Raw genomic sequence first — 20,957 nt, 5'->3', positions numbered from 1 at the left:
TTTAAAATTCTTTCTACTGTTTAGAATTTTCAAACTTTTTTGCAAGAAGCATGTGTGACTTTCATAGTTGGAGAAACAATAAACTTTATGTTAAAATAAAAATAAATAAACTCAGAACTGGTCAAATGCAATAGCATAATCTTAGAGGTGTATAAAGCTATTCACCTGACAGAGAAAATACTATGGTTTTCCAAAATTAGAAATTCATGGCTTCTAGAACTATTTAGTCCTGTGATTTCCCCAAGTGTGGGAAGCTTGACCGCATAATTTTGATGATACAACCATGCAATCTGAATGAGAAAGCAAGTATTAGTGAAAATGAGAGGAAAAATATCTTCTTTGGAAACAACAAAAAAAAAGTTGGTAGCTCTGAAAAAGATATACTTTTTGGTGTGTGGCTCTACAGTAACTATGGAATTAGGTCAAAGAAGACATTTCATTAAGTGATGAGTTATTTGAGTCTGGAGCACCAGATGGAACACGATATATATGGCTGAATATAGGTGGAAATTAGCAAAGGGTATGGTATAAGAAGGAGAATAGCAAGCATAGTATTTGATGTGTAAAATATTGTCTTTTGTAAAATTGTGTAAATGATGATTGCCTGTAAGCAGTAGGTATGGGCAGTAAGCCCCGGTTATATACATTAGATTTGGGGGCCATTGGTTTATTGGTGGTTGCACAGTGATATTGCTTAGGGGTGAGGAAACTTTGGTTAATTTAATGTAATACAGGAACATGGCCTTACAAATTATTAACAACAAAAATTTTTCATATTTGGATACACTTTTGGGAAAAAATAGAAATGAAAGAATGTTTCATGTATGTACTAAATCTTAGTGAAATAGTTAAATGATAATGACTAATAAATAAATAAAACCATCTGTGAGCAGAGTGTTGGTTCTTTCACACCATCATAGTATCTGGCATGATTCTGCCTTTCCCTGTCAGGGGTAATTCGCATTTCGGTCTTCCATCTCCACAGCAGTGGCCAACAGCTTCCAGTTCTCTGTCTCGGGTTCCTTTGATGACATTTGTTTTCATAGCATTTGAAAGCATAAGCACAGTATTGGATTACGTTAGATACCTTAATCCTTGCTCATTTTCAGACAGGGAATGAATCAGGTACAGGTGTATAGGTAGGCCTATGGAAGTAGAATAACTTTAGGGTGTTAAGTTCTTTGGCAAATCAAGTGGATCAGAGTTCAAGTCTAATGATGTTACAATTTAACAACATAAGTAAAGTAGAAATAGTAATGATAGGATTTAGGAGAGGATGTTTACCAATTAAAAGAAATTAATATGGATAGCAAGAATTCATCACAACATTCACTCAGAATATTTTGCAGCTTTGAATTTGGACTTGTTCTTTTTCAGATAAAGTATTTCATTTGTTGGTATACATGTGCCTCTTTTAAAAAGTTAAAACCAAGGTTTTTTTCCTTAAAGACTTAATTAAAAAATTTTTAAATGTTTTTTATTTATTTTTGAGAGACAGAGAGAGACAGTGCAAGCAGGGGAGGGTCAGAGAGAGAGGGAGACACAGAATCTGAAGGAGGCTCCAAGCTCTAAGCTAGCCGTCAGCAAGGAGCCCGAGGCGGGGCTTGAACCCACGAACCATGAGATCATGATCTGAGCCGAAGTCGGACGCTTAACTGACTGAGCCACTTAGGCGCCCCAAGACTTAACTTTAAAAGCAGTTTTAGGGGGGTGCCTGGGTGGCTCAGTCGGTAAATCAGGTCAGATCTCACGACCGTGGGTTCGAGCCCCACGTCAGGCTCTGTGCTGACAGCTAGCTCAGAGCCTGGAGTCTGCTTCCGGTTTTGTGTCTCCTCCTCTCTCTGCTCCTCCTCCTCTCATGCTCTGTCTCTATCTGTATCAAAAATAAAAAAAAAACATTAAAAAAATTTTTTTAAGCAGTTTTAGGTTAACAACAAAATTGAGAAGGAGTAGAAATTTTCCATCCACCTCTGCCTCTACACATGCATAGTTTCCCCACCACTCACCAAAATGATATATTTATTACAAAGAATGAACCTACATGGACACAGCAAAATCACCCAAAGTCCAGTTTACTTTAGGTTTCACTCTTGGTATTGTATGTTCTGAGAGTTTGAACAAGTGTATAATGGCATATATCTATTATGATAATAGCATACAGAGGATTGCCACTGTCCTAAAAATCCTCTGTGCTCTGCCTCGCCACCCCTCCCCTGCTACCTCTTACACCTGGCAACCAATGACGTTTTTACTGTCTTGACAGTTTTGCCTTTTCCAAAATGTTGTATGGTTGGAATCATACAGAGTGTAGCCTTTTCTTACTGATTCCTTTCACTTAGGAATATGCATTTAATGTGCCTTTATGTGTTTTCATGACTTGATGGCTCATTTCTTTTCAGTGCTAAATTATATTCCATTGTCTGGATGTACCAAAATTGATTTATCCCTTCACTTACTGAAGGACATTTTGGTGGCTTCTAAGTTTTGACAATTATGAATAAAGCGGCTACCAACATCTATGTGCAAGTCTTTGTGTGAACATGTTTTCATCCCTTTCGGGTAAATACCAAGGAATATGGTTGGTAGATTGGATGTCGTGATTGCTGAGTCGTGTGGTAAGAGCATGTTTAGTTTTATCACAAATAGCCATACCGTCTTCCGAAGTGGCTGTACCATTCTGCATTCCCACTAGCAGTCAGTGAGATCACTGCATATTACTGATAAGGGCCAGCATCTGACGTTATTAATGTTCTGGATTTTAGCCATCCTGATAGGTGTGTAAGTGGTATCTCGTTTTAATCTGCATTTCTTTGATGACATAAGATTTGAATCATGTATTTCATTATGGCATTTCATATAACTTATTTGCCATCTGTATGTCTTGTTAGGTAAGTCATTTTTTAAGGTGTTTGGCCCATTTTTGAATTAGATTTTCTGTTTGCTTATTGCTGAGTTTTGAAGGTTCTTTATATATTTTGGATAATATTTCTTTATCAGACATGTCTTTTGCAAATGTTTTCTCCAAGTCTGTGGCTTATCTTCTAATTCTCGTGACATTATCTTTTGTAGTATAGAAGTTTTTAATTTTAATGAACTCCAATTTATCAATTATTTCTTTCACGAATCATGTCTTTGGTGTTGTATATAAAAAAAAAGGCATCACCAGACTGAAGGTTATCTAGGTTTTCTCCTATGTTATTTTCTAGGAGTTTTATAGCTTTGTATATTAATTTTAAGCCCTTGAACCATTCTGAGTTTACTTTTGTGAAGTGTGTAAAGTCTGTGTCTAGTTTCATTTCTGTTTTCTTGGATGTGGATGTCCAGTTGTTGCAGCACTGTTTGTTAAAGAAACTATTTTTGTTCCATTGCATTGTCTTTCCTCCTTTGCCAAACATCAACTTACTATATTCATGTGGGTCTACTTCTGGGCTCTCTATTCTGTTCCATTTATCTGTTTGTCTATGCTTTCACCAATACCACACTATTCGTGATTAGCTTTATAGTAAATCTTGAAGACAGGTAATATTGGTCCTTCAACTTTGTAAATTTTTCTTTTATTTTTTTAATGTTGAGAGAGAGAGACAGCATGAGCAGGGGAGGGTCAGAGAGAGAGGGAGATACAGAATCCGAAGATAGGCTTCAGCCTCTGAGCTAGCTGTCAGCACAGAGCCTGACCTGGGGCTCAAGCCCATGAACTATGAGATCATGACCCGAGCCACCCAGGCACCTCTTGGTCCTCCAACTTTGTTCTCCTTCAATATAGTTTTTTGCTATCTGATGTCCTTTGTGTCTCCATAAAAACTGTAGGATTACCTTTTCAGTATCTCCAAAAAACTAGGGTTTTATTGGGATTGCACTGAATCCAGAGAACAAGTTAGGAAGAAATGACATCTAGACAATATTGAGTCTTCCTATCCATGAATGTGGAATATCTCTTCTTTTATTTGGTTCTTTGGTTTCTTTCATCAAAGTTTGTTTTCCTCATATAGATCTTGAGTGCATTATTTTAGATTTATACCTAAGTATTTCTTTTTTTTAGATGCTGATAGAAATGGTATTGTATTTTCAATTTCAAATTCTATTTATTCATTTCTGGTATATAAGAAAGCAAATGACTTTTGTATATTAGCCTTATTAGTCTAGGAGTTGTTTTGTCAATTCTTTCAACATTCTACATAGATGATCATGTCATCTATGAACAGAAATAGCTTTAGGTCTTCCTTCTCAATCTATATACCTTTTATTCCCTTTTCTTGCATTATTGCATTCAAAAGGATTTCCAGTACAGTGTTGAAAAGCAGTGGTAAGAGGGACACCCTTGCCTTGTATCTGAGCTTAGTGGAAATGCTTGAACTTTCTCACCATTAATTATGATGCTAGCTGTAGATTTTGGGGAGTAGTCTTTATTAAGTTGAGAAGGTTCCCCTCTATTCCTTGTTTACTGAGAGTTTTTATCGTAAATGGGTGTTGAATTTTGTCACTTTTTCTGTATCTATTGATATAATCATGTGGTTTTTCTTTTTTAGCCTTAATATAATGGGTTACATGAATTGATTTTTGAATGTTGAACGGACCATACATATTTGGGATATATGCCACTTGGTTGTGGCATGTAATTCTTTTTATACTTTGTTGCATATGATTTGCTAATATTTTGCTAATGTTCTGAGGATTTTTGCATTGTGGTCATGAGAGATATTAGTCTATAGTTTCTTACAATGTCTTTGTGTATTTTTGGTATTAGGTAATGGTGACCTCATAAAATGAGTTAGGAAATATTTCTTCTGCTTCTGTCCTCTGAAAGAGATTATAGAGAATTAGTATAATTTCTTCCTTAAATATTTGCTAGAGAGCCTGGTATTTTTAGTAGGTAGAATTAAAATAACTTAATTTCTAAAATGTCATGTGATTGGCTGTATTCTTCATTATGAGTAAAAAAAAAGTTAGATAAAGCTGTAAAGAAAAGATATATTTTTCAAGCTCCTAGAAAAAGTTTTCAAAATATCTTAATAATTATTAAATATAAGAAATATCTATTACTTTTAGCCCATTCCCTCTAGGTTAAGACCAATACAAAAATGTATTTCATGTTTCTTAAACTTTCTCCTGGGATATGTTTCAACGGTTTTATGTATCAACTATTTTATAACAGATGAAATCTTTTAGATTTATAATCAATCTTAAGAAAGTCTACCTTTAAAATTGTTTAAATGCAGGAAGGACAGCTCCCCTTACATATGTTACCTAAAAATTTGTGTCTTCTCTTTTTCTCAAATCTTTACCATAAAGAGTTTCTGAGAATGTGTATTGAGGTGAGAGTGGTAGTGGGAAGGGAGGTTGAAAACCACTGAACTAGAGAGTATTCTCTTCACTAAAATGAATAATATAACTATGTTTACAACATGTAAAACATATCCATTTATGTAGAAGAGCCCGACTGGACCCCCTTCCATTTTCATGCGGCCTGCCTGCTGTCGATATTTCTCTAAGTCAAGGTAACTAACTAGACAGGGCTGCTTCTATTCTGGATAGCATCTTCAGGTGAATTATTAAAAGGCACCCCCTGCCATCTGCTGGAAAACAGTTGTCATATGCTAATTTTGTTAGAAGATGCTTTACTGCCCTCTGACAGGCATTTTTAATAATAATTACATAAACTCATGACGTGAATTGCACCCCCTTGGACATGGTACCATTGTGCAGTACATGGCCTACACAAGCACATGGAGGATTTGCAAGTCGGAAAACTAAAAAACATTGAAATCACTGTGGCAACACTTGTTTACAAAGTGAAAATGAGAAACCAGATTCATTGCAGTAACTCCTGGAAAGTTCCTGCTCAGCAAATTGGTGGTATTGGAATGTTGTGGAGGTAGGGTGTGGGGAGGGTTGGGTCTTTCATTGATGGCTTCTATTATTGAGAACAAGAGCTTGGCTATTGCTCTTTCTCTGTCTTGCAGCCAGTTAAAAGAGCCTACAAATTCCAACTACTTAGCCAAATGGAAAAGATTCTCTGTTTACAGAGAAAACACAAAGCCTGCTTCTTCCCCATCATTAAGCAGGCCGAGTATACTTAGCAGAACTTTTCCACTTAGGTGTCCAAGTTAAGGCTATCAGTGACTTTTTGCTTGAAATCTAAACATTTTAGAAACATTTTGTAGGGAAAACTATTCACAGGCCCTTTCAAAAAGAATCAAATAAATAGTTTGGGGGGTTTCCATCTTGGAATTAGGATGTTTATTTAAGAAACTCTAATAAAGCCCTCTTTCAAGTCCATGAAAATTATAGTCAAAATTGAGTGGCGGACTAAGAATTCAGGAAATAGCTATTGATGTGTGTGTGTGTGTGTGTGTGTGTGTGTGTGTGTGTGTGTGTGAGAAAGAGAGAGAGAGAGACAGAGAGAAACAGAGAGACAGAGAGACAGAGAAAAGGCCAAGGAAGGAAGCAACTTGATGAGAAACTTTTGCTAAAGGTTTTATTTCCTCCAACTTTGAAAATTCATTCTACCAGCAGCAAAGTTTAAAACATTCTCACTCCCAGATTAGCCCACCTAGACAAGAGTTAGTACCCAGGACATGACTCAGGCTGGGCTTCTGTGAGCAAAGGCATGAGAGTGGGTGGGGCCTATGCGTTGTCTGTCAGACTTCATGCAAAAGGGATTTTCAGTGAGGGCAGGCAGGGCTATGAAGGAAAGTACAAAGCCTCATGCCTAAGGGATTGGGCAGAAACCAGGAAAGAATCTGAGGAGAAGAATTGGCAAAGGAGATCCTGACTGGAGAGAGAAAGTTGCACCGCAGAAGATTCCAGAAGGATGCCAGAGATGGAGCCTTTTATAGGGTGGCCACAGATGAGCCCTAAGTCAAGAGAGAACTATGAAGGAAGCCAAACTAAATTGGACACCAACCTGCTATTTTATTTACTTTTCAAAACCTCCATGGGCAAGAAATCAGAGAATTGTGAGGGAAACATAATATCAGAAAAGCATGAGAGAGATGCATCGTGATGGCTCACAAAAGACAGCTGAAAGTTCTATACAGAAAGACTGGGGGCACATGCAAATTGCATTTTGATCAAAGTGACAAAGCCGGGCAAGCACCTGGAAGTAAATATGGGCGTGTGATAGTTCTGAAGTAGCCACACTGGAGATCAAAGGCTCTGAATGATTTAGAAGAAAAAAGTAGCTTAGCCAAATGCCTCTGATGACATTTCATAAACACTTCCTATCTTCTGCTTATAACTATTATGTGTAAATATAATCCAAACCGGTGACCCATTTAGGCTGTCTGACAAATGAACACTTTCAGAATTCCAACCTTGCTTGTTTTCTGCATTTCTTATTCCAGTGGAGTAATGATGAGAGATGTGTGTATATTGAGTCCCTCCCAACACTTGGGTTTTTTGATTCAGCAATATTATAAGGCCTGTGGGTGTTTAGGTAGATAATAATCCCCAGTTGAGCTTTAGTTATTGTTGTGACTGACGGGTGGCTTGGTTTACCAGTCAGCTGCGTGGAAGGCTGGGGAGGTAGACAAGAGACTTCCCATGAAAAGACTAGCTTTTTAAAATCCACAGTGACCTTGCCTGTTCGTGGATGTAGCTCAGGAGTAACTTCAGCTGCAACCAATTAGATGAGTAACTTTCCCCTTTGAACACCGGGTGGAACTGGGTGGAAAGTAGAGATAAAGAAACCAGAAATCTCCACCCCACATATCTGCCTTGTAGGATTGTTCAAGATGAAGTCAATGGCTTTCAACCGTGACTCTACGCTAGAATCACCTGGAGCTCTTACGAACTCTGATACCCAGACCAGGCCCCCAGCACACTCAAATCAAAAATCTCTAAAGAGGGCACCTGGCACCATCATTTGCTGTGTGCAGGTTGTTCCTGTGTGCAGTCAGGGTGGGAACCCCTGGGTTAAGTGAAACACCGCGGGTGCCCAGCATACTTTTGGTGCCCAGTGAGCATGAGCATCCTCCTCTTTGAATCATATCCTGCTCCTCCCTCTCCCTTTTCTGCACTTGCACAAGGTAGTGCTGTATCTGGCGTGGCCCTTCAGCGTGTATCACAGATGACTGTGCCTCAGAGTCGGGGGGTTTGTTCTTATCTTCATGTTGACAGAGAACTCTCTTTTATTTTCACTTTTAATCATTTCGTCACTTGTTTCACGTTTTTATCTTCCTTCCAATGTTACTTAATTTCTTGCACCCTGCAGCCCTGGAATCAGTGGCTTTAGGAAGAATTCTGACTTCTGTCTCCCTAGTGATTGAATTTAGCTGAACTTTCTCAAGTGCTCTAGAAGATCAGGGTGGATATAACATTTAAGGAATAAAGAGGGTTCCTAAAAAGAGAACACAGCTGATCCATTTTGCTTAAAAATGCCTTCATGTTTTCCAAGCATTTTTGAACTCTTAAGCATTTTTAATAAGCTCACTTATGAGTCTTGTTGACAAAGAAATAAAATACACTTGTTTTCATTAATGGAAAAGATCTTTTTCCATCCTAGTTGGTATTGTTGAAGGAGACAAAAAGGAGTCCAAAACTTGGCAATGGAGTACATTATTAATGACATATTGGTCACAGATGTGCTGGTAGAGTTACATTTTCTTCCGGCAATTAGTATTTTAAGTACCCACAAATTATATATGAAAGCCCAGATAACCTCCTCCCAAAAGGGAAGGATGAAAAATTATATTTGCAAAACCTTCATTTTTAAGGTATTCTAAATGTTATTATAAATAGGCAAGTGACACATGTCCAAGTAAAAACACATCACAAGTAACACTAGATGATGCCAGCCTTTACTTATTACCATCAATTCCAAATGTCTTAAATAAGTACAGATACACAGAGATACTTTTTGGCAATTCTTGTAAATTATAAGATTTTCTTTCCTTAACAATTCTTTAAAAAATCAAGAAGGCAAAACTCAAGAGGCAGAAGGGAAATCTCTCTAGTAATTTTATTGCTTGAATCTGTAGGCCTTTGAAGCAGAGTAGAAGGAGTTCACATTGTATTCAGTTGCAGAAAGTCCTAAAAGGACTCCAAGGAGAGTATTGACAAGGCAAGTCTGGAAACTGAGTTAAGATTCACTTGGGGAGGAAGTGGTGTTGGCATCCCATGAAGGCAGTTGTCATAGATGAATGTAATTCCAGACCTAAAGCTTTGACTATAAGGATGTAATGGAATGAAAAGGTATGTTGTTTAGAAAAGGGGGGGGGGAATCAAGACACCCATTTGATGGACATAAAAATAATAACAAACTAAAACTATTATAAGACTTCTTGAGAATTTTAAAACTCACCTTGATAAGAAAACTAGACAAGGTATCCCTTGGAGGGATGACAAGGCACTTATATTTCCATCATGTTTAAACTGATGGGCTAACCAGTTTGAAAGGTCATGTAAATTGAAAGTGATATGAAATTGAACAAAGTGGAAAAATTAGAAGAAGAAGAATTAGTGCATTCCCTATGTAAGATACTGAATTATGACACAGTGAGAAACAATATGGTCAACTTTCTTGATATATAAGTAGAAGGTTATCTATTTGCATTTTTAATTCAGTAAAAATACGTATGATTTAGTGATCTGATGATTGCAGAGACAGATGGCTTTAAATCAGCAGCTTGTGACGTGCTTTTCAACCCCTGAACTACTTAATAGTACCGTCAAGAGAATGTCAGTGTTTGATGCGAATCCACTACTGCCTGGTGTCTTGTGTATCGTTTGATTTTATAAGTTCAAGACGTAGTACTATACAGCCTTTTAAAAATAAACCCATCAGAAGACTAAACGTTCTTTTGATTCTCAAAGTACCTTGTTTTGTTACTCCCCATTTCCCTAGGAAAGTGACAATATTGGAGGACGCTGACCAGAACATTCACCTGAAAAACCTGTCTCTCCATCAGGCAGCAACAGAAGAGGAAGCTCTGAATCTGCTTTTCTTAGGAGACACCAACAGAATGATTGCAGAGGTAATGGACTGATCTGTGTGAGCTGCTTTCTCCACGTTATAAGATAAAATAGAATTTTAGGAGCAGTAATGACCTCAAAAATAATCTCATCCAAATCTCATGTTATAGATTAAAAAAAACAAAACTAGATTCAAAGCAAAAAAAGAAAAAGAAAAGAAGAAAAACTTAGATTCAGAGAATTTAGGAGACTTTCCTAAGGTCATCCAGCTAGTTAATGGGCAGGAACTGAAATCTAGGCTCTTCACTTTTATATTTTCAGTTTTCAAATTTGTTTGCAGATGACCAATGAAAACTCATTAAATATTTTAAGTATAGGAATTTTTGCATCATTTTTGAAATTTAAAAATGCGCAGTTCATTATTCCTCACCTCAGATCATCCATGTATCAGCATAGGTTTATATACCCATATATTTTCATGTATTTAGGGAATTAATATTCATAAGGCATTTAGAACAATCCATGGGACAGGAGACGTGCTCTGTGCATTTGCAGCTACTGTTGGCAGACAAAGACTGCCATGTGTGCAGTATAAGCATACTTCAGTGCAATATTTTGGATGTATTTATACTGAAACTTACTTATTGTTGATCTAACATTTGTACCTAAGTGGGTGCCTGTATTTCACCTGGGAACCCTAGGCAGGAGCCAGGACTGACTAAGCTTGACCAGAGGCTCTGACCTCAACCAGTTACTGTCATCCAGCCACGCTGCAGTAAAGGAATGGAGTGGCCAGGACGGTGTGGGAACAGTTCCCCACATGAACAGCTTACTGTTATCACTGGCACTTCCGTTTTTGGGTTTGTTTTTAACTGAAGTATAATTAACATCCAGTGTCATATTAGTTTCAGGTGTACAACATAGTGATTTGCCAAGTCTGTACAATATTCAGTGCTTGTCATAAGTGTAGTCACCATTGTCACCAAGAAATGTTACTATAGTGTTATTCCCTATGCTGTACCTTTCATCTCCGTCCCTTACTTATTTTGTAACTAGAATTTTGTACCTCCTAATCCCCTCTATCCACATTGTCCATCCTCTGTCTGTGTCCTCTCTGGCAACCACCAGTTTGTTGTCTGTATTTAAGAGTCTGTTTGGTTTTGTTTGTTTTGTATTTTAGATTCCACATATAAGTGAAGTCACATAGCATTTGTCTTTCTCTGTCTGACTTATTTCACTTAGCATGATACCCTCTGGGTCCATCCATGTTGTAGTAAGTGGCAAAATCTCATTTTTTTTTAATGACGAAGAGGTATTCCATTGTTTATATATACCACGTCTTCATCCATTCATCTGCTAGTAGACATTTGGTTTGCTTCCATATCTTGGCTATTATAAATAATGCTGCAAGAAACATAGGGGTGCATATATCTTTTTGAACTAGTGTTTTCATGTTCTTTGGGGAAATAATAGCGGAATTACTGGATCATATGGTAGTCCTCTTTATAATTTTTCAAGGAACCTCCATATTGTTTTTCACAGTGGCTGCACCAATTTACATTTTCACCAATAGTGCATGAAGGTTCCCATTTCCCCATATCCTTGCTAACACTTGTTATTTCTTGTCTTTTTAATACTAGCCATTCTAACTAGTATGAGTTGATATTTAATTGTGGTTTTGATTTGCATTTCCCTGGTCATTAGTGATGCTGAGCATCTTTTCATGTGTCTGTTGGCCATCTGGATGTCTTTAAAAAATATTCAGGTTGTTCCCCTGCTCGTGCTGTCTCTCTCTGTCTCTCAAAAATAAAATAAAAAACATTAAAAAAAATTTAAAAAAGCAAAAGGAGGCACCTGGGTGGCTCAGTCCGTTGGTTAAGCATCCGGCTTCGGCTCAGGGTTTGTGGGTTCAAGCCCCGCATTGGGCTCTGTGCTGACAACTAGCTCAGAGCCTGGAACCTATTTTGGATTCTGTGTCTCCCTCTCTCTCTGACCCTCCCCTGCTTGTGCTATCTCTCTCTGTCTCTCAAAAATAAAATAAAAAACATAAAAAAAATTTTTTTAATGTTCAGGTTACTTATTTTTTAATCAGATTATTTGTGTGGGGTTTTTTTTTTTTGGTGTTGAATTGTATAAGTTACTTATATATTTTAGATATTAACCTCTTACCAGATTTATCATTTGCAAATATCTTCTCCCATTCACTAGATTGCCTTTTTGTTTTGTCAATGGTTGCTTTTGCTATGCAAAAGCTTTTTATTTGGGTGTAGTCCCAATAGTTTATTTTTGTTTTTGTTTCTCTTGCCTAAGGAGACATATCCATAAATATGTTGCTAAGAGCAATGTCCTAGAGATTACTGCCTGTGCTTTCTTTGAGGAGTTTTATGGTTTCAGGTCTCACATTTAGGTCTGTAATCCTTTTTTGAGTTTATTTTTGTGCATGTTGTAAGAAAGGCGTCCAGTTTTATCCTTTTGCAGGTAGCTGTTCAGTTTTCCCAGCACTGTTTACTGAAGAGACTGTGTTTTCCCCATTGCATATTCTTGGCACTTTCCTTATCAAACCATGCTCCCAGAATTCTGTGTTTTATCTTGTCTTTGATAACAGAGGTAAAGTAGGTGAAGATACTAAGCTAGGGGAGGGAGATAACTAGTCTGAGAAAATCTCTATCAAGTGACTTTTTTATCTGCTCCATTTCTACTCTCCAGAATGTACCAACTTAGATATAAAATGGATAAATGGAAACCAAATTCAGATAGTAAAGCATGGTGCTGACATCGGCTATTGTTCTGGGCCCTTAGTTTTGTTGTTTTTCACCAGTTCTGCGTGAATGCTTTTCAGTAGACTAACTTATATAGGTTGAACTTATGTGCCCCATGAAACATGGATTTAAGAGCCCTGGAATTATTATTTACTTGAAAAGAAAGTTTTAATTTCCAAATATCTCGTTTGGCTTTCCAGTGTTCTGCATTTGTGTTTTGCCTCAACAGTAATTAATCATCCATGATGCTCTTATTCGTCATAATTGAAGATTAAGAAATAAAGGCTGATTAAAAATTATGGGGCATAATGACAAAAGATTCAGCATGCCCAACTAAAGATCCTTCTCTATACACAGTTTAATAAAGAGCAGACCTAGAGATGTAGGCTATAGCTGAGTTCTGGCAACCAGGAGAATATGAAAGAGAGAAAAGGTAAACTTATAAATGCTCTTAGAAAACAAGTAGAGAAACCTGTTCCTGACTCAATGCTAACCTTCCTCCAGAGGTGACTTATCCCTAGAGAAACCTAGGTCTTGCCCTCAAAATTATAGTCCCTCATCTCGAATGAGTCAGGAAGGGCTCCTGGCCCTGGTTCACCATGACCAATATTAGCTTAAAAGTTTGGTCATTTGATATTTCAAAGTTATGTGTTAACTTTAGCTGACTGCCTATTTTCAGACTATTGTTTTGTAAAGTTTTGAGGACTTTAAACTTCTTTGTGCCAGAGTATCTGTCATGTTCTACCACCTTACAGAATTCCAACCATCTTTTCCTATTACTGCTGAGCGTCTAATAATAGTATCATAAATAGCTAAAACCTGACAAGGTTCAATCCTAATAATGCTGGTTGTATATTATTTTTTTATTAATTTTTTTTTTGTAAAGCCCAATTTCTTTTAAACCAAGTCTCACAGGTTTTGGATGTTTCTCTGCTTGTTTCTTTGGTAGTACCATGCTATGTTGAGAACCTGCTCAATAGACTTGGCATTTTTGCGGACATTTTCTATATACCCATCTCTATCTATCTATCTATCATCTATCTATCTATCGATATTATTTTTTGGTTCTTATTTTATAGATGGAAGCTTAGGCTCAAAGAGTTAGACTGCTTGCCCAAAGTCACACAACCAGCTAGTGGCAGAGCCAGTGTTCAGCATTGAGATGACTGATTCAGAAGCTTGTGCTCTTTCCTTATATTACATTTCATGATTACAATAATCATGTCAATAACATGTGAAATTTTTCAAGGAGGATATATTTCTGAGTTACTTAAATAGCATAGCAAGTATTTAGCACTTCAGTTTATCTTTTGAATTCATTGAAGGCAAATAAACACATCAAAATATAAATGAAGACTATCAATCCCTGGAAATACAGCCTTGCTGTCAGAATGTAATTTGTCAGCACAGAACGAGCTAACCAGGATAAAAAGAACACACTAATCGTTTTTTAAAAAATGAGGTCCCCAATTTCCCATTTCTACACAGAGCTGTCCAGAAGTTGCCGTGGCAACCAGAAAACATTTGCAAAACAGAGTCTGAGTATGTGGGACACGAAGTGGAGCTCTCTTCCTTTTAGTGTCTCTACCCAGAGCCAGCGTTTGGAGGAAAAGCAATTAAGAGTAGCTTCATCCTCTTCTTATTCATTCAGAACTCTTCAATAATTTCTGTAATCCTACTAAAGCTTTGAATAAAACCTGATTATGTCCTTAGGGTAAGTTTTTTAAAACAGTTGAATTGCTTGCCAAAGAGAATAAATGATAAAAGCTGAACTGTGTGTGACCCAATGTCAAAGCCCACCAGTAGCAAGCAAGCAGGACTTGATACTTTTCTGTCTTATCACTGAAAGGCTTCTATCAGCTAATCAAATCTAATTGACGAAGGCATTCTGCATTCGATTGTGAGGTCCTACCGGGTCCTGTTGCTGGGACCCTCTGCTCAGCCCTACCTATGGTTTAGAACACTCTGTGCCCAAGTGTGGCCTGAGGATAGCTTACATTAGAATATCCTGTGATAGTCAAGAGACAGTTTCTTGGATCCCACTTCTGATCAGTGGATTCAGAATCTCTGTGGTGGAGCCCAGGAATATGCATTTTAGCATTTCATTTAATTTCTTTTTGCTAGAACATGTATGAAATGGTATTTTAAAAAGTTACGTTTGTCTCTCTGACTAGAGTATGCTCTTTCAGGGCCAGGATCTCTCTGGATTTTCTTCATCTTTGGGTCCCTAACACCTCGACCAGTGCCTGGCATATAGTAAGCACCTACTGAATTCAAAACTTGCAAATCTAAATTTTTAAAATTCAGTTTAATTTAATTTAATTTTGATTCCAATATATTTAACACAGTGTTATATTAGTTTCAGGTCTACAATATGATGATTCAACACTTCCATACACCACCCAGTGCTGATAGTGACAAGTGTGCTCCTTAATCCCCATCACCTGTTTCATCCATCCCCCTGCCCACCTCCTCCCTGGTAACCATCAAATTCTTCTCTATAGTTAGGAGTCTGTTTCTTGGTTTATCCTTCCCTTTTTTTCCGCTTTGCTCATTTATTTTATTTCTTAAATTTCACATTTGAATGAGATCATATGGTATTTGCCTTTCTCTGACTTATTTCACTTAGCATAATATGCTCTAGCTCCATCCATGTCATTGCAGATGGCAAGATTTCATTCTCTTTTATGGCTGAGAAATATTCCATTGTGTGTATACACCACAATACACCACATCTTCTTCATCCATTCATCAGTCAGCGACTATTTGAGCTCTCACCGTCGTTTGGCTATTGTAAATAATGCTGCTGTAAACATAGGGGTGCATGTATTATCCCTTGGAATTAGTGTTTTTGTATTTTGGGGTAAATACCCAGTAGTGCAACTACCAGATGATATAGTAATTCCATTTTTAACTTTTTGAGGGACCCCCATACTGTTTTCCACAGTGGCTGTTCCAGTTTGTATTCCCACCAACAGTACAAAACCGTTCCCCTTTTTCCACATCCTTGCCAGTATCTGTTGTTTGTTGTGTTGTTGATTTTAACTATTCTAACAGGTCTGAGGTGGTATCTCATTGTGGTTTTGATTTGTATTTCCCTGATTATAAGTGATGATGAGCGTCTTTTCATGTGCTGTTGGCCATCTGGATGTCTTTTTTGGAGAAATGTCTGCTCATGTCTTCTGTTCATTTTTAAGTAGGTTATTTGTTTTTGGTATTGAGTTGTTCTTTATATATTTTGGATACCAATCTTTTACTGGATATGTCATTTGCCGTTTTAACACTTTAAAGGTGCTCTGGCTAAACCTGAAGGCAGTTAGCTTTTTACCATTAACATGCTGATTGAAACCCATTCACAGAGAAGTTTTTGAGCACACGCATATTCTGTACCCTTGCCAGTACCACAAAATTTGAAAGTTCAGCTAATTTGGTAGGCAAAAATGATCTTGCTTTAATTTATTTACCATTTGCATATTTGCTTTTATTTATGTCTTCTAATTGTTTCTCTTCTGGAGTGTTATAGGTCTGGTTGATTTGCTGACTGCATGTGGGCTGGGACTTGGTCTTGTTCATATCTGCCATACCTAGATACAGCCTGACATATATAATAAGTGCTCAGTAAATAATTATTGAGTGACTGAACATTAAAGGTAATAATTTTTTGCCTTTGTCATATATTTAGCACATATTTTAAAATTTTATAGATTTTCTTTTCATTGTACTTTCTTTTCTTTAATATACCTAAATCAATCTTTTTGTTTTGTGGTTTTTGCTCCGGATGCCATCCTTAGAGATGCAATAGCTCATTGATAAGTAATGCTACATATGAGAAAGTGGTCTGTTGTTTTGAATTGAGATTTGATGTCCAGGAGCATCGACCTCCTTATTCACATTTGACCAGGGACATGAAAAGGGACTGTCATCACCAGGTTGGAGTGGATCTTATCAGAGCTTTCTGGGGCACAGGAATTTTACCTGAATCTTGAAAAAGGCTATCTTGAATTAACAAAATCAGGGTTCTTTTTGAATCCTCCCTCTGGGAGTAGCTTCCATTGGTAAAAGTGCAATTTAAATATTCATTTTAAAGAATTGTAGTGATGCTCAGAGTGAATCATTAGACTAATACAAGCCTCTTTTACAAGCCAGTTTAGAGAAGAGAATAGTATCTGGGGTGTCTAATATGAAAACTTCATAGTGGTGTCTGTTCTGGGTTAAATTGTCTCCTTCCCCCTCCTCCTCATTCATATGTTGAAGTCCTAACTCCTCAGCCCCTCAGAATGTGATCATCTAAAGAAGTAGAGTCTTTATAGAGGTCATCAAGTTAAAAATGAGGTCATTAAGGTGAGCCCTAATCCCATAGGACTGGTGTCCTTATAAAATGAGGAAATTTAGAGACAGATACATATACATGGAAATGCTGTATGAACACAAAAATGTTCATCTATAAGCCAAGGAGAGAGGCTTGGAACAGATCCCTCCCTCACAGCCCTCAGAGGGAAGAACCAACACCTTCATTTTGGACTTCTAGCCTTAAGGATTGTGAGATGATACATTTCTGGTGTTTAAGCCCCCTCAGTTTGTTATACTTTGTTATGACAACCCTGGAAAACTGATCCAGGGTCCAGATAACCTAGAATATAAGTTCTCGTATGATTGATACCAGGTGTAGCTTTTGACCTTGATGAATGCAGAAAGAATGATATGCTTTAGCTGGTAGACACCATTGGTTATGAAACTGCTGGAAGGGGGCCTTTGGTGAGAAAAGAACACTTTGTGCCAACATTGGGAGAGCCCGGGGTCCCTTTTGTGGGTGGCGTGCTTTCTTCCCACCTGGCTTCCCTTCCTGAGTGAACCATCAGGTTCTTCCAGTCAGTCTTGATGGCCACTCTTTGGCTTCCTCACCATCACTATGCATTCCTGCCAGGCAGAAGTGAAGAGCAGAAAGAGAGCTTTGGAGAGGACCTCCTATTCTGCTCCTGGTTCCACCTTGACAGGCACGTGTCCTTGGCTGAGTCACTGATCCAGTGTGAACCACACTTTCTAACCTGTACAATGGGCATAATGATACCTACTTTGTAGAGTTATAGAAGAACTAAGTGAAATGACATTTGGGAAGATTATAAATTTTTTAGCTAGCAATTATTTATTTAAAGAGAAGACTATTGTCCTGTTCAACACTGTTCTCTCAGCACCTGGCAGCTAGCTAACTGGTCAGTCATTAATTAATCATTTGGTTGCATTGCTGGGAAGAGGAAGATTTGGTGATTTCATGAGAGAAGACCTACAATCTCAGGTGCAGAATCAAAAGTGGTTTTATGCTATACTGTGCCTGTTGGTGAGTTTAAAGTACAGCCCAGACATTTTGACATTTTATTTTATTAAAAAATTTTTAAATGTTTATTTATTTTTGAGAGAGAGACAGAGACAGAGCATGAGTAGGGGTGGAGCAGAGAGAAGAAGACACAGAATCCGAAGCAAGCTCCAGGCTCTGAGCTGTCAGCACAGAACCTGATGCAAGGTTCGAATGCATAAGTTGTGAGATCATGACCTGAGCCGAAGTCAGACATTTAATCAGCTGAGCCACCCATGTGCCCCAACTTTGACATTTTATTTTATTTTACTTTATTTTTTAATGTTTTTAATTTATTTTTGAGAGAGAGAGAGAGAGAGAGAGTGAGTGAGTGACAGGGTCAGAGAGAGAGGGAGATATAGAATCTGAAGATAGGCTCCAGGCTCTGAGCTAGCTGTCAGCACAGAGCCCAATGCAGGGCTCGAACCCACGAGCCAGGAGATCATGACCTGAGCCGAAGTCGGACACTTAACCGAATGAGTCACCCAGGTGCCCCATGACATTTAAAAATTTGTGATACTCCATACCTTTTGGAAAAGGTTACTTTCCAAAGAATCAGCCTATCAACCTATTAGGTCTTTCTATTCAATTCTTTGCTTGAAATCAAAAACCTAATAAGATTTATCTGAGTTGTGCTGATGTGTTTTGTGATTTCTCAGACTTTGCACGTTACCAAGCTTACGGTGTGACTGTGTGGCCCTGCGGAAGCACAAACACAGCTGGGAGACGGGACCTAAGTGGAGGTGGTAGGTTTATGCCCATTGTAGGAACAGCTGTCGTTGGACATGTGACCTAATAATATGAGGATAGCACAGAAAGGAAAGAGCAGCTTTACTGTGTGACTGTGTTTGTTACCAGCACTCTAAGCCTTGATCTTGTCTGGTGTGTATGTGGGAAACAAGAGGATTTGGGTAGCCATTAGCATTCCAGGATCCGAATCCAGAAGACCATTAGAAGGACACTGACTCAGGGTACCTGGGTAGCTCAGTGGGTGGAGCATCCAACTCTTGATTTTGGCGCAGGTCATGATCCCAGGGTCGTGGAACCAAGCCCTGCATCAGGCTCTGCACTGAGTGTGGAGCCTGCTTAGGATTCTTTCCCTCTCTCCCTCGGCCCCTCTCCCATGCTTGTGTACTCTTGCTCTCCCTCTCTCTCTCAAATAAAACAAAAAAGAACAAATACATTAATTGTATATAATTAACAAGTTTATTCCAACATTTGTGAACCTGGGAAAAGCAAAATACACAGTCTACAAAATACATGTTGGCCCTGTTCTCATTAAAATAAGAATAGTATCTCTTATTATTAGGTCTCAATAGGCAGCTAGAATCCTTAGCAGAAGATGTGTTGACAGTTGTAATCTCTTTTCTTAATCTACTGAAGGAAGGAAATTTCAATTTTGAGCACTTACTATATGTGAGGCATTTCTCTCTTTTTCATATATTTTATATGTGAGATACAGGAGGAATATATAATTTCTTAAAAATGATGATTCTGTTGTATCATGGTTTGCATTCTGCTCTCATCCAACCTGATTAGTAGTATTGCATGAACCATGAGTTTTGAGATCTAAAACATTTATTTATAAAAATAAATGAAGTGGCAAAGTACAGCCATTTTTAGAAAGTTAAAATATACCTATTCTATAAACATAATTAGAGAAACAATTTTTTTGGCTGTAAAAGTTTAGCTCCAGAGTTCCTACTGATCTTTCAACTTCTCATTTCTGACTAAGCATAGCAAAAGAAAGTAATTTTTCCTCTAGTTCCTTTTACTGAAATTCTCCAACAACAGCAACAAAATATAAAAAACAGAGGGAAAAAGAAGTTAACTTCAGTGAAACAAGAAAGTAGCCATAACCTCAAACCATGAAAGAAGTTGCCAAATATTATGAAATTTGAATTATGGAGAGGGAGGGTACTGAGAGCCAACACATTTATCCTCCAGCCTCAGGCAGGATAGAGTTTCCCCTTAAAGAAAGGGTCACAAGTCTCAAATGCAAATCCAATGATCTTTGGGTTAGGGTGATGAGATCTCTAAGAACACAGGGAAGTGTGGGGGAGGGGGCACTATGAGATAGATATCCATTCTACTCTGTGAACTATGGATCCAAAGAAGAAACCTGTAAGGCAGGTCATTTTTATGGTCAGTGGTCTCAGCTCTTGACAAGAGAGATGGTGTGTGGTGAGTGGGGTTCCAGGAGCTGGTGACGAAACCATCCCAGGCCTCTTCGTGCAAAACAAAAACAAAAGAGGAAAGTATATGCTCTTCAAGCTGAGAACATAACAGATACAAAGTAAAGTATTCAGGGCACAAACTTAATTTGAAGGCTGCACCCCTCCCCCCAGATTGTTCTTTAGCAAAAAGATGGACATGTTCAGACATAAAATTGTCAGAAAGAAAACAGCTGAAGACTTAACCATTTATAAGGAATCGGGTGGAGGGTGGCTGAGGAATACATATTTGAAGGCTGATCACATCACGGGGCAGAGGAAGTGTTCTTCACAGTCTTAAATATGTTACCTCAATGTAATCTTTATTTTCTAAAAATAGCTCCAAAAAATAGAAGGGATTACAAGAGAAGAGGATGGAAATCAAGTTTGAGGAACCCAGAGAAGAAATGACAGAGAAAAAGAAAGCCATCGTAAAGATGAAAGTGCCATTAGAAGCAAAAAAGGAGGAGGAAGAAGTGGAGGAGGGTGACGCAGGGGGTGCGGGGTGGAGGGGAGAAGAAATGTGGCTGAAAACTAACAAAGGATGCAAAAGCTAAGGAGAGAAGGTGCTGCCCAGAGAGATCAGCAACGCCAGCAGCTGCCTCCGCTCCGCTCCGTAGGCAGGTCTCAGCCAGTGGAGGCCTGAGATAGGAGGGCGTGAGGGAGGGAGAAGCCAGAGCCTTCCTCCCCCTCCCTGCCTTCCCAGTTGGTTGCCAGCTAAAA

The 20,957-nt window shown here is 38.1% G+C and overlaps 1 protein-coding gene across 1 annotated transcript in view; it reads left to right on the top strand.

Annotated features, from left to right (window-relative positions):
* KIF6 (kinesin family member 6) overlaps positions 1 to 20,957 on the top strand; it is a 382,012-nt gene that overhangs the window by 89,654 nt on the left and 271,401 nt on the right. The window contains exon 6 of the mRNA XM_029945027.1: positions 9,845 to 9,974. Within this exon, the coding sequence (XP_029800887.1) occupies positions 9,845 to 9,974 (130 nt within the window). The remainder of the gene's footprint in view (positions 1 to 9,844; positions 9,975 to 20,957) is intronic.

This window comes from Suricata suricatta, chromosome 7 (assembly GCF_006229205.1).
Source record: "Suricata suricatta isolate VVHF042 chromosome 7, meerkat_22Aug2017_6uvM2_HiC, whole genome shotgun sequence".
NCBI classification, from domain to species: Eukaryota; Metazoa; Chordata; class Mammalia; order Carnivora; family Herpestidae; genus Suricata; species Suricata suricatta.
The sequence above is the reverse complement of the archived record's forward strand: the minus strand, read 5'-3'. Positions and strand labels throughout refer to the sequence as shown.